Here is a 15115-nt window from a genome sequence, read left to right as displayed (position 1 = left end):
CAATCAATTCACCAATCCCTCATCTATCAACAACAATCCCTTCACATCTTCTTTATTCTTTCTCCTTACTTCTCTCATCAATTACATCGTCTATTATGTTTTACTCATAATTATTATGAATATTACTCCCCAAAGCATAGTCTTACCGCAAACACACGCCACTATCTTTATATTCAATTCAATATTACATTTCTACTTATTGTGATATTTCCTCAAAACCTCTGTCATAACCTTTATCATTTAAAATCTTACTCGAGGGGATAATCCTACATCTATTTTTTCACAATTCTATTAAGTCAGCATTAATGCAACATTGTCACAAGATTATTCTTTCTCACATTTTACATCGACCCACCTCCTAACTTATACTCTACTAAATCTCTTTAGGATGGATGTGGGCACAGGTAGGTAGTAGCCGCTGCTTCTACGGAATCATAATCATTACTTATAACTCTTTCGTTTCAAGGAGTGAAAAGGAACCACGATCGAAGTCTTGAAGTGAGCGCTTGTCTATAGAAAGCATTGATCACGTAACGAGAACGATAATAATGAATTCTTCTACTGGAAGGCAATCGTGAAAGGAGAAAGCAAAAGAAGAGTTAGAATCGACACCGAGGATAGATAGATAAAAGGAAAAAGATGATCTATCTTTTCAAAGGAGGAGAATCGATTCAAAAAGTTGTAAAGCAAGAGCTGCTTTATCTAATAGTTCAGTCGTTAGGCCTCCCAAAGTTAAGCCATCTTCAATCGAAAAGAGAGATACGCAACTCCCTGTGTTGATATTCGAGGAAGTAGCTCTCAATATGAAGGATATACAAGAAACACCTGCTTATCTACTAGCGTAATATATGGGTAATTGACTAGACTATTGATATAAAGACTAGCGTACCAATTGAACATCACTTGTCTTTTCACACTTTACAATTATTCTAATACCTATTTTGCAAGTTCTTAAATGATCTTCCAAAATCTTATTCTTTCTTCGCAAGACCTTCCAATGGTATAAATAATTTCATTACTTGACCTGTGTCAGTGGTTTCTAGTTCTAGCAAGTGTGCAAACTTTTCACAGAATTAATAATCTAGAGGAACAATATTGAGTAAAACTCCATGTTCTAACATTATAATTAGAAATTGTATCTTCCAAAACTTCGTTGGAGACATGTACTTTCTCCTGGGTCACAATCCTTGCTCGCGACTGTGATAGAGGGCATTATTTCCTAATATGTTCCACCTGACCACACGCGTAACAATGTCAATAATTTTGTCTTTGTAGATCTCTGTGGAGTAGGCAGTTGGTAGACTGGGGTTTGTAAGCTATGAACCTACCTTGTTGATTCCTTTGGCCTTATTGGTATCATTGGAGCTCCAATTGCTCTCTAACTCAGCGATAGAAAACTCTACAACTCAGTAGTGGATGAGTTCTATATTCGGAGGAGATTGGCCTCGAATACATCAGTTTCTTGTCCGGATCTGATCTGGGAGGAAAAAAAATCTGAGGTCGACTAATTTGCCCCTTGGAGGTCTGTAACTCTATCTCTTCTCGTTTTCTCTTTACGTTCGATTTATCGTATATCTTTAATTGGTAGTCTCAATCATTGACCTCCTGGCCCTTAGGTAGGGTTATAGTCCACTAAAGAATCTACGGGCCTTTTGCAAATCTGTTTGGATAAGTTCAGGCGCATATCATGACAACCTAATGAATATCATATTATATTCGGCAATCGATAGATTACCCTGCACTAATCTCAAAAACTCCTAGTTTTTGATTTCTCGAGCAATCTCAAATATAAATCTATCAACAAATATCCTCTCAAATTCTACCCACTCAAACGATCCATCTTCCAATATATTCCTCTCAAACGTTACTAATGACTGGCATCCCCATCAACTAGAATATAGTCACCATTATCCACTGATTTCTTGGGTACGACATGACATTGAAAATCTTTCAAATCTTCAAAACCAGTCATTGACCTCAACCAGTTGGAAAAGTTCCCAAATCTCGATAGACGTAATCGTTGAAAATTATACAACCACATCCTTGGATTTACCTGTCCTTTGGGCTGGGGAATTCTCTTATTCTTCAAAGGCACGACTTTGTGGTAATGGTCTCTAAGGTTGAATAGTATTTCCATTTTGCGAAGAAGTCCAGCGCTTCCTCATTTCTTGGATTTAGTGGTGTGCCTTACAATCGTGGTAAGTCTTTGTACCATCTCTCACTTTCGATCGCTAGTCTTGTCTGTTCGGGATGCACGAATATGTTATCAACTTTATTTAAATCTGGTGGCCTTATTGTTCTTTCAATTGGTTTGTCTAACATCTTTTGAGGCACACATCCTAATCGATTGATATCAACCCGAACATTATTCTCTTTTATATCCCAATTTACCACATTCGTAATATATCACAATTCTTCTTTTCAACTGATTTAGTGGTATATTGTTGTTTCTTATAAATTTCTTCCATCCATTGAGTGGGTATGTCTATCATCTCGCTCCTCAAGTATGATTATTTTCCTATGAATTTGCTAGTTTCGTAATTATTTGTCTCTTATTAGATACTAATTGTCTTCCTTCTATTTGACTTCGAGGTGGTGATGGTTGTGTTATTCATATTTCTTCTCTAAACTTGTCATGAGACTCAGCCACCTGTCCGATGAATGACATTAGCTGTGCCATCGGGTTAGTGGTCTGATCTAGAATTTGGTCCTGTCTCCGTTACATTTCGGGCCTCTACCTTGTCTATTCCTCTCGCTTGTGTTTATCCGTAATAAGGCACGTATCAGAATAGGCCAAAACCACTCTTACGTAACTATGAATTTGTACCGTAGTTGAAATTTAGTAATGGACCCCATTTCCATTACTAACAGAACAAATCAAGAATCCTATCCTAGACTTACAAGGCTCTATAAACATCTAGACACGGAAGAAATCATAATTCCAATACGGAATTACTAATGAGCTCGGATACCGAATTCCTATTGACACTCTATGATTATCGCTCTAATATATGTGGTATCAGCCAACTCTTCAAAACATAGCAGATCAGTATCCCATACGGATCTAATACTATGCTCTGATACCATCTGTGGCGCCCCGCCGAACACTAACACAAATCCCCATGTCAGATTTCAAGGTACGAGGTGGCACCTCGAAATTTCGGCATAGTCTCCTCTGTTTATGTTAGCATTCCAAGGCGATTCAACCTGCACCTGATAAACGACATACAATCCTGCATATAACAAACAAATATAATACTAGCGGAAGCCTATATACGTCTAATAATGTCCGATAGATCATAGTGCGGAAGAAGAAAAATTATATACAAGATTATACAAATTCCTCACTCTAACATAATTCCTAACACTCAAGACAGAATCCATAAGACTACCTGGAGAAACTGACACCACTAGGGGGTATAGCCCTAATACTTACTAGGTGACGGACTCTGGTTGTCTATCTGACCAACCAGATGATCCTCGCTCTTGTTCTACACTTGTTTCTCGCCAAGCTTCAGATCTGAAACTAAAAAAATGGAGAAGGAAAGGGTGAGTAACAATGGGTACCCAGTAAGGAAGCAACAATTTCTGCCAATAATCTCTCCTAACATGAACGAATAAACATACTGAATCATTTTAAAATAAATAAATTTTTACAGAAGAAACCTACGATTAACTGGTATATATAGCCAGGGATGAGCAACTAAACATTTTAAAACTCACATTACATCGATCAGCAGTACTCACTATAACATTCTCTTTTATACAAATCTAATTGATCAAATGGAAATAATAAACATGCATTTCATTTTATATATCAAAATAAGCAACAGATACATAATACACAATGGTGGAGTATTGGAATTAGAGTGTTGGGATTCACGACTGGATCGCTCCCAGTCGGGACATGATGTTACAATTTCTCTCTGACTTTTAGTTCCTGATTTTTGTGGCCGGTCGCTGCACTTACCACGTTTGGTTGACCATTTATCCGGCTCAGGCTGGCCGTTTGACGTGACCGTAAGCAATGGGTCTCTTTTCGATGTGTCAGAACGTTCGACTACTATAGATTGTTAGTGATCACTGACTAATCATCTTCGTCTATGCCTATCAGGCGTGCAAGTGATTCCCAAATATACAAACCATTCGTATACGACCACCTTTACATTACAAGTTCACTGGTAAAGATAGAGAGGAATAAACCCGGATTCCAGTTGTGACTCCACTCTCATACGCGTCCCATACCACGTATGAGTTTGGTGGTCCCTACCGTACATCCCAGGATAGTACACCACTCCGGATGATATGATGCACTATCCCTTCAGGCATTCACAAACTCTTTAACAGCTCACAAAATAGCTACGTATATATATTATTTTCATTTGAAAACAAAAGAGAAATTAACAATACAAGGTTGAGAATAGATATCCAGTTTCCTACCATGCAAGTGTGGCCACCCGGCCTAAAATAAATAACATAACAGAGCGCCTCGCGCTAACAGAAAGTAAATAAACATGCAACCAGTAACATTATCCCTGGATATCCGTTCACCAACCTACATACAACACAACAAGGTAAAATGCAGACATCACCCCTCGGGTGTGACTCTGACATTTTACCGTTTCATACCCTTTTTCCCTTTTTTCGACTTTTACAATTTCAATCTCTTCATAAAATATCCATTTTCTGATATTCATCAACTTAATATGAGTTCATTGAATATTAAATCACATTTTTCAACTATAGAATTTATTTCTATCAATAATATTGAAAAAAAATACAAATTTTATATCAAAACGGGGTCCGAGCAGTGCACAAGACCCAATTTATGGCAATAACCCGTTAAAATACCCTACCCACGTATAATTTATTAAAAAATACAATTAAACATATCAAACATGCAATTTCTGGCGTGAATTTTTTTGAAATAACAAAAGAATTCTACATTTCGGAGATACATCCAAATTTTTTTTCAATAAAATCCTAAATGCAATTTTCACAATCTACGATTACTAATAGAAATTGGGAGTTCCTTACAATCTCTAGGCGAAAGGATCAAAGTGTGTGCGAGAAAATCGAGGCGATCGGCGTGGAAATCGAGACGGACCGAACTTCGAAGCGGCTGATTTTTGAAATCGACCTGGTGGTTTTGAAGATCTCGATGTGCTCGTCTCTTCTCCCTTCTACGGCGAAAAGCGGTTTGACCCCAAAACCGATGAAAATCGAGGTCGAAGTTACGAAAATCTCCGTATAAAAATACGGCTGATTTTTGACTATACGGGGTGAAAAATATGAGAAAACGGAAGGAATTTGGTTGGGTTATGTAGAATGAGGCTGCGGGCGTTTCTCCCTTCTGCGTCGAAAGACGGTTTGACCCCGAAACGGACGAAATCCGAGGTCAAAGTTTCAAAATTTTCGTATCCAAATACGGCTGATTTTTGACGATATTGGATGAAATAGAAAGTGAAACGAAGAAAGGTTGGGTGGGTTTTGTAGAGAACGTAGCTGCGGACCTTTTTCTCTTCTGCGGCGATCGTCGAAAATAGACCGTTTGCGAGAGATCTGAAGTGGAAAAATCGGAGGAAAAACAAATTTCTTTTTTTTTTCGTTTTTTTTTTTTTCGCACTGTTTGGACGAGTGGGGAAGATGAGATAAAAAAAAAAATTTTATATTATTTATATAATATTTGGGACGAATTCGGTATTTCGCCTATTGTTTTGATCGACGATAACTTGGTCATTCGGTCTCCAAAACTGACAAATGAATACTCTATTTCGCCTAATTTTTCATTCCGGATCTAATGGTATAATCAATTTCTACAAATTATGTCTCCATCAAAAATTTACATTTTTGGCCTGACGTGACCCATAAACTTGATGTCGTTTTCGTTTTTGGCGATAATTCAACTTCCTGATCTCCAAAAATGACAAATAAATAGTCTATGTTGAATAATTTTTCGTTATGAACCCAATGGTATGATCGAATTTTAAAAATTATTCCTCTAACAAAAAGTCACTATTTTAGCCTGGTCCGACCCGGTAATCGAGGATTTTGCAATTTTTATATTCGGACTCGCATTTGAGCATGCTTATAAGCTAAACTATGTTTTTCGATCATTTTGAATCTAATGGTGAGGTCAGATTCTATTAAAAATGATCAAAACAAGATCTCACAGTTTTACCTTAAGTCCCACTTTCAAGATTTTCTTAAAATTCCACTATTTATTTTTCTCGAGATACGAATTAAAAATTTGGGGTGTTACATGAGATCCCTTCATATGGATCTCCTTCACCATTTTCGGACCAAATTGCTTGGTAGAAATGGCAAGCCTCACCAATCTCGATTGAACTATGGCATATGGCAGACATTTGGCACAGTTAAAGAGCTTAGAGCCGTGGGGATTAAATTCAGGCAAAGTCGTTTGTAATCTTCATTATAATTTTGAAACTGCATTAGCCCACAATTGGTTCCACATTGCCAATGATGTGTACAACTCAGATGGTAAATTCTACAAATAATAAAATCATACCTCCTTAATGATTCAAAACTGGTTGAGCTGAATCATTGATCATGACAGGGCCTTGAGCAACAAAATTTGACACTACAACTAAGGATAGTAAAAAATGCATATTTGAAGTAAAAGATAGAAAATGAAAATCCAATACTCATCTAAAATCAGTTTAACATAGTAGACTAGCACATTAATGTTGACAATTACATATTTTATATGTTGTATTAATAATTATTATTTGTAAATATTATACTTACAAATAATATTGATAATTACGTATGTTATCGATACTTTTCCCTATTTGTAATAATTATAATTATTATATTAAAAAAATTAATTAGTACTTACCAATAATAATTATTGTATAATTTTTCATAATTTTTCTTTAAAATGAAGGAAATTTTTTACAAAAATAATAATGTATTTTATAATGATTAAATAATTAATAACTTAAATGAATTTTTAACAATATAACAAATTAAAAAAAAAAATCATATTTCTTATCCGATTTTTTCAAAGTGAGAGTGGGGACTCTATGCCAATCTATTATATTTTACAAAAAAAAAAAAATTCATTTTTCCTAATGATTGTAACTATTATACTAAAAAAAAGCACTTAATACTTACAAATAATATTGAAAAATAACTAATATTGATAATTACATATATTATTTGTAATTCTTCAAAATACCTATTATTTGTTATTTTTAATAATTATATTTATTATATTACAAAAATTATAATTAATGCTTACACATAAAAAAATATATATTATTTTTAATTTTGATAATTTCATAAAAATAATTATTTTTTAATAATTATAAAATAATTTATTGTTATTTTTATATTATTTTTCCTATTTTTAATAATTATAACTATTATTTTTAATATATATTTTTAATGATATTAGTCAAAGAGCTTGAAAATGATTGGTTTGAAAAAGAAAAAATAATTGAATTTTGGTTATAGGTTGAAAATGTATTTAGGTGTTTTTTAAGTTTATGAAAGAAGATGAAGGTGAAAGGGGACATATCATCAATTTGAAAACACAAAGGTATCTCAAATATTCTCAATCATCCAAAAATTTGATGTGATAGGAGCAACAAGGTAAATGGCATGTCATCAATTTGAAAATATCGATGGTATCTAAAATATTTGAGAAATGATAGCGAAACGAAAGCGGTGGGAATTAATATCAAGAGGAGTAATATAAGTTGTTTAAATGACATTTATTTTCGACCTACCATGGTTGGTGGAGCAAAATTCAACTTCTTCACTGAATTAGATAATTCTGTAGGATTTTCTACATATTTTTGTCATTAATGGCCTACATTACAATTTTGAAAAAATCATGCAAAATTGAACCTAAAATTTCTTATTTCGTGCAATGGATGATGGTGAACGCTCTCGGTTGAGTTGTTATATACATTTCTATGTTCTGTGTAAAGACTCGTGAAAATTGATTTGACTAGTTCGAGTTATCTTGTCTCACACTAGTGACATTAGATCTCTAATAAAGAATTAAAAATGTATGAGAAATACAAAAGACAATGAAAATATTCTTCATCTAATTTATCATTCATGAATGCGTGGTGTGGATCCTAGAAAAGTTGACTTCTGAGTCGTACTGGACTAACGTTGAAATTGACATCGTTTCACACATTGGGGTGCACATAACCATAGATGCTTCTCACTCGTATCTCGATGAAAAGTATCTATGATTCTGTACTCACATCCAGGTCAGCAATATTTCACATCCATCAAATGGATCATGATATGATTTCATAATCGGGTCAGGAGATCATGATATGACATCATAATCTTGATGTCATCAAATGGTCATGATAGGACATCATAATCGGGTCAAGATATCATGATACTGACAAAAACACATGTGGTTCATGTGGTAAGATTTATGAGACAAGAATTAATTTTATGAATATGACGCCTAACTAGATTTTTAAATAAGCTTTTATTACGAACCAAAAATGGGTGGTGTGGATCCTAGAAGAGTTATGAGTCGTACTGGACTAATGTTGAAATTGAAATCGTTTTACACATTGGTGTGCACATAACCATAGATGCTTCTCACTCGTATCTGAATGACAAGTATTTATGATTCTGTAATCACATCCAGGTCAGCAATGTTTGGAGATGTAAATTTCAATGTTGCTCCGGCATCAACATACCTCAAATCAAAATCCATCAAATGGATCATGATATGACGTCATATGGTCAGGATATCATGATATGACATCATAATCAGGTCAGGATATCCATCAAATGTAAATTTCAATGTTTGATCAATTTAATCGAATACTTAAACCAATCAATGTGACAGGTGTACAAACTTTGAATAGGGCACCAGATATTTTTCACTACTAACCATGTAAGACTAGTTTGCATCTTTAAGAGGTCGTCATTATAAAAACCCAGGACGCCCACACCTTTCGACATTGGAATCATTTGGTGCTTGTTAGGGTTTGTTTTAGTCTCTCTGGGGAAGAAGCCACAACTTACGGGTTCTATAATATACTAAGAGAAATGGAGCATTTAAATGTGGGCAGCCCAAACCCAAACACAAACGGGTGTGGATCTGATGCTTGGTAAGTTATTTTCCTTGTGGACTTATTTTAACATCAAACAAGGGATGTCAACGGGTTGGTTTTGGTTGGGCTCCTAAAAGAATTGAAATCAAAATTGTTCAATTTTATTGGTTTTGGTTTCTCTTGGTTCTAGTTCCAATTCTCAAAACTTATTGGGTGGGAACAAAATATGACTGTGCAAGTTGGACGGGTTAGAGGGTCAACTCGGTTCAACCCAAAATGTAGAACCTTCAACCCGACCATTAGGTTAGAGCTCATTAACCTAAACTCAATCTGAGATTGAGCTTTTAAAATCAAGTTGGGCACGAGTTAGCCCAACTTATATAATTTTGGGCAGGTTGGACGGGTTAATGTCATTGAGGAAGTCTATTTCATTTTGATCAACACATAAATTATATTTTATATTTAAAAAATAAAATACAATATAAAAAATAAAATCACTAGACAATGTATATCCCTAAAAGAATCTAGTCAGCCATGTATCTGTTGCTTTGTCTCATCTATGGAAACAAAGAAACCAAGTTGACTCATTCAAGTCATCTTATATGGTATTAGAACTGAAGATTTAAACGATTTTTTAATCAAAATATATTTATGTATCTACAATTATTATTTTTTCTAACTATAAGGTTACTTAATTCAAGGACTTTTAGCATAAAAATTTCATAAGGTTATGGCAATGGCAAAAAATGACCACTTTTCTTTTTAATACTCAAAATAGGGTTATTTGCTCTAGGAACTCATTTTTTTGGAAATAAATGCTTCCACCTACAATTTTTTCAATAAACCCTTGAAAAATATTCCATTGAAATAGAGAGATTCATTTCCTATAATAAAAAAGTCATTGAGCTCACCTATTAGGATCTCGATTTGAGAAACGATAGTGAACCTTATAGATCTGCCCACTCTCGTGCTCGATATCCTCTATCTATTAGAGCTTTCCACTAAACATTATCACTTTTTCTTCTATTTCTTTCATTTAAAAAAAAATCATTTATATATTCTTATAATAAATTTCTCCTCAACAGTTTTGACAAACCGAAAATGGTAGCAAAAAAATTGATTTTACAAAATTTTAAGCTTTTGTTCATAAAATTTAACTAGTGTCAAACTTCAACTTTGGAATGTATTGTACCGTCGAGAATCAACGTTACCTATCGTTGAGGTTTGATGTTGTAGACCATTTTTCACTTGCAAAAACTTCTGATATTCTTAATCGTCAAGGTTCGATTATTGGTAATGTTGAGCCTCGAGGTATAATATATTCTAGTGTCAATATTAGCCACTGAGTAAATTTTTTCAACAAAACCTTTAAAATTTTGCGAAATTAATTTGTTTCGTTACCATTTTCTATTTATATAGCTAGTGAGGATATATATATTAAGGTTATAAGAATATATAAATAATTTTTTTTTAAAGAAAGAAATGGAGGAGAGAGTGATTATCTTTGGTGGAAAGCTCCAATAAATCGTGAATCAAATAGAGAGTGCATAGGTCTACAAGGTTCACTATCATTCTTCAGATCTAGAACCTCATTGATGAGCTCCAATAACTTTTTAATGGTTTTGGTAGAGAGAATAATGAACCCCTCTCTCCATTTTGATGGTTTAAAAGGTTGGAAGGAAGAAAGTTACAATTTAAAAGAATATTTTTCAAGGGTTTGTTAAAGAAATTGTAGGTGATGGTATTTCTATATAATAAAAAAAAAGAGTAATTGTAGCAAATAACCTAATTTTGATTGTTAAAAAAAAAGTGGCCCTTTCTTTCCATTTCCATAAACCAATGTAATTTTATGCTAAAAGTGCTCAATACAATATCAAAAATGAAAATTTTATGTTCATAAAGAAATCACTTGACTTGGTCGAGCTGAGGGCGAGACATCTCAGATTTTGGATGAGTCACTCTGATGAACAATTCAAATGACCTCTTGCTCGGCTGTGTTGTCTGACCTTAGACGAGTCAATGTGATAATCATGATTGATAGTGACTTAAGTAGACTTGGATCTCTAACGATCAGAGTCAAATAAAAAATACGGGAAAATTATTAAAACAATAATATATTAATTAATAATTATTAAAAAATAATATTTTTTTTTCAAATTTATCAAAAAAGTAATAAATCGATGGTTGATTCACTAGTTTTCAACTTGACAAAAATACCCTCACGAAAAAAAGCAATCCAATTGTCGGTTTTCATTTATTATTTTTTTAATACTTATAAATATGAATTCTTTTACTAATTATAACTAATATATTATTTTTTTTTAATTTATTATTATTACTTTTTTGATAAATTATTATAATTATATTTTAATAATAATAATAATATTATTATTATTATTATTCCTAAAAATTATTATTAATTGTTTGATAAATTCACTATATTATTCCCAAAAATTTACTATATTATTTTTTGTAGTAATTTTCCTAAAATTATATTATTTTATAATTATTCAATAATAAGGAAAAATATATTATTTTCTAACAATATTTAAAAATAAAAAATTTAAAAATTATTTGATATATTTTACAATTACATTTTTATAATTTAGAAACTTATAAATTAATATACTAATTCTTTTAATAATTATAAATTAAAATTTTATTTTTTTATAGTTTTCCTACTAATAAATATGTAATTATTTATTTTTTATTATATTTATTTGTAGTGTAATCCTAAAAATTATTATTTTTTAATAAATACGACTATAATATTAAAAAAAATTTATAATTAATAATTACAAATAATATCAAAAAAACAAAAATATTGATAATTACATAAATTATTTAGTAGTTTTCAATGTTTGTAACTATTAATATATTAATAATTATTAATTGTACCTATTATATTAATAATATAATATTGAAAACCAAATAATGTTGATAATTGCATATTTTATGTCTTGTATTAATAATTATTATTAGTAAATATTATACTTACAAATAATATTGATAATTACATATGTTATTGATACTTTTCCCTATTTTTAATAATAATAATTATTATATTTAAAAAATTAATTAATACATACAAATAATTATAATTATTATATTATTTTTCATAATTTTCTTAAAAACGAGGGAAAATTTTTTACAAAAATAATAATGTATTTTATAATTATTAAATAATTAATGATTTAAACGAATTTTTAACAATATAACAAAAAAAAAAATTTAAATCATATTTCTTATTCGATTTTTTTCGAAGTGAGAGTGATTAAGAGTGAGAATGGGGACTTTTTGCAGCTCTATTATATTTTACAAAAAAAAAAAAGTTCCTAATGATTATAACTATTATACTAAAAAAAGTACTTAATACTTACAAATAATATTGAAAAATAACTAATATTGATAATTACATATATTATTTGTAATTCTTGAAATTACCTATTATTTGTTATTTTTAATAATTATAATTATTATATTAAAAAAATTATAATTAATGCTTACATATAAAAAAAAAATTATTTTTTATTTTGATAATTTCTTAAAATAATTTATTATTATTATTTTTTTATATATTAATTTTCCCTATTTTTAATAATTATAATTACTATTTCATATTTTTTCTTAACTATTATTTTTAATATATATTTTTAACAATATAAGTCGAAGAGCTTGAAAATGATTGGTTTCAGAAAGAAAAATTATTGAATTTTGATTATAGGTTGAAAATGTATTTAGGTGATTTTTAAGTTTATGAAAGAAGATCAAGATCAAAGGGGACCTATCATCAATTTGAAAACACAAAGGTGTCTCAAATATTCACCAATTAATTTGGATTTCTCCCGTCCTCCATTAATTTGGAGGTTTTGGCCCGAAAAAAAAAAAAAAAAAAAAAGTTCGATAATGAAAAATTTTACATCTTAGTCCATCAAATTTTATGAAATTTAACTATCTTGGATTGTCGAATATGACATTTTTTCATGTTGCGGACTTTGCCCCTTGGCCAAGGGATAACTATTTGTTACAATGTTTTTTTACAATACCATTTGACTGTCGTTTATTCTTTCAATGTTTTTTTACAATACCACCGGATGCAATTGGATCTCGTAAAATGGATTTGCATCCAGGCAATGTAAACAATGTTGTAACAAATTGTTGTCCTCTCATCCCCGGAAAGATGGGGAATGCCTATGACAACAAATACATATATATAGAAAAAAAAAATTGAATATAACATCTAGTTTGGCTGAGTTCCTAATCCAACTCGGCAAGTTTACTTGTTGGTTGCAACCAGATTAATGATATTTAAATTGAAACTCAGCGAGTTAATTGGAGTCATTTATCTTTTGTGTTTGTCCTTGTAGTACTATAACAATCACAGAAGATGAATCCCAAAGTGATCGACGGACTAGTATGATCCTAAAGGTTCCAAAGGTACTGCGAGATATCGAAGACCACAACAAATGCTTTGATCCTATGGTGTTGTCGATTGGCCCTTATCACCATGGAAACCCCGAGTTCGAGATGGTACAAAATCTCAAGATTGCGTGCGCTCGACAATTTGTCTCAGATCCTGATCTTAACAACTTCTATAGCATGGTTAAAGAAGAGGCTACTAAAGCCAGGGCTTACTATGATTGGCCCATGATTGACCCGAGGTTCAATGATGACGAAGAGTTCGCATGGATGATGGTCCTTGATGGTTGCTTTATTCTGCATTTCATTGATTGGTTCACAGATACAAACATGTATAGCGAGTTGGACAAACATATAAGTATTTTCCCTCTCATATGGAGAGATTTGTTCTTGCTTGAGAACCAACTCCCATATGTAGTTCTCAAGGCATTCATGAGCTTCAAATACACTGAAGCTAAATGGCAAAAAATGGTTGATAAATTCGTCAATGCATGGTTAATCCCCTAGGCTCTTCTTATAGTGAGGATGGTGCTGAAAGCTATGATCAACAACATCTTCATCAATCTATTGAGGTTGAGGAAGATGGTCAACAACAACCGCTTCTTCCTCAATCTAATGGGGATGGGGGAGATGATCAACAACAACCGCTTCATCTTCTTGACCTTCTTTGGACCAAACTGGTTGGTTCTCGTCATCACGATGCTGAGACATCTAAGCAATCTTTTTTGAAATGGAGATCACACCCTTCAATCTATGAGCTTATAGTGGTGGGAATTAATATCAAGAAGAGTAAGACAAGTTGTTTAAATGACATTCATTTTCAACCTACCATGTTTGGTGGAGAGTTGTTACTTCCTCAAATGGTCATTGAAGAGGATACCAGAGAAATGTTTCTCAACTTGGTTGCCTATGAGAGGGGCAGATATCCATATGATTGTCCAGTTAGTTCTTACCTCTGTTTCATGGATGCACTCATTGATGATGCCGATGACGTGAAGAAACTGCGGTCCGCGGGAATATTACACAATTTTCTTGGCACCAACGAACTAGTGGCCGATCACTTCAACAAATTGGCCGTTAGATTGGTGCCGGATGATGATACTTATTCACAAGTTCAAATGGGCATTGATAAACATTACAATAGCAAAATAAGGGTTTCCATTGGAGAATTTGTGCACTCTCATTTTCGTGGTCCCTGGTCTTGTATAGTTACCATTGCTGCAGGCTTTACTATCCTCCTAACTTTCCTTACAACCATATTCTCACTCTTAAGTTATTTAAAAGTGGTGTAGAGAAGGTGCTTGTTGGTGCAAAGTCTATAAAAGTTTAGAGGGATTTTCTTCGATGACTTTCTTTATAATTGGGATGGGATTCGGTGTATTTCGCGTGAGTAACGTCTTATTTGTAAGGTTTTGCTAGGCTGGTGGTCACCAGGAATGGCCTGGTGTGTTTTTTTTTTAATGAAATGCTATTTATCCAAAAAAAAAAAAAAAAAAAAGTTGTCTCCCCTTGTTACGGCCCTCTTTCTTATAACATATAAAATATTTGTTTTTTTTTTTAGTAAAAAAAGGAAAAATTGTTATGGAATTCCTTATGTGGTTCTTTTAGAATATTTTCTTTATTGCCATTTCCTTCTC

The 15115-nt window shown here is 32.2% G+C and overlaps 1 protein-coding gene across 1 annotated transcript; it reads left to right on the top strand.

Annotated features, from left to right (window-relative positions):
• Positions 1-9054: 9054 nt before the first annotated feature.
• LOC147384247 (UPF0481 protein At3g47200-like) lies at positions 9055-14770 on the top strand. Its single transcript, XM_086424899.1, has 3 exons — positions 9055-9116; positions 13427-13939; positions 13999-14770. The coding sequence occupies exons 1-3, from the start codon at positions 9055-9057 to the stop codon at positions 14768-14770; spliced, it is 1347 nt and encodes a 448-aa protein (XP_086281025.1).
• Positions 14771-15115: the final 345 nt, after the last annotated feature.

Source organism: Akebia trifoliata, chromosome 15 (assembly GCF_017979445.1).
Source record: "Akebia trifoliata isolate Shusen 1 chromosome 15, ASM1797944v1, whole genome shotgun sequence".
Taxonomy (NCBI): domain Eukaryota; kingdom Viridiplantae; phylum Streptophyta; class Magnoliopsida; order Ranunculales; family Lardizabalaceae; genus Akebia; species Akebia trifoliata.
Note: the sequence above shows the minus strand (reverse complement) of the source record. Positions and strands in the feature narration are given on the sequence as shown.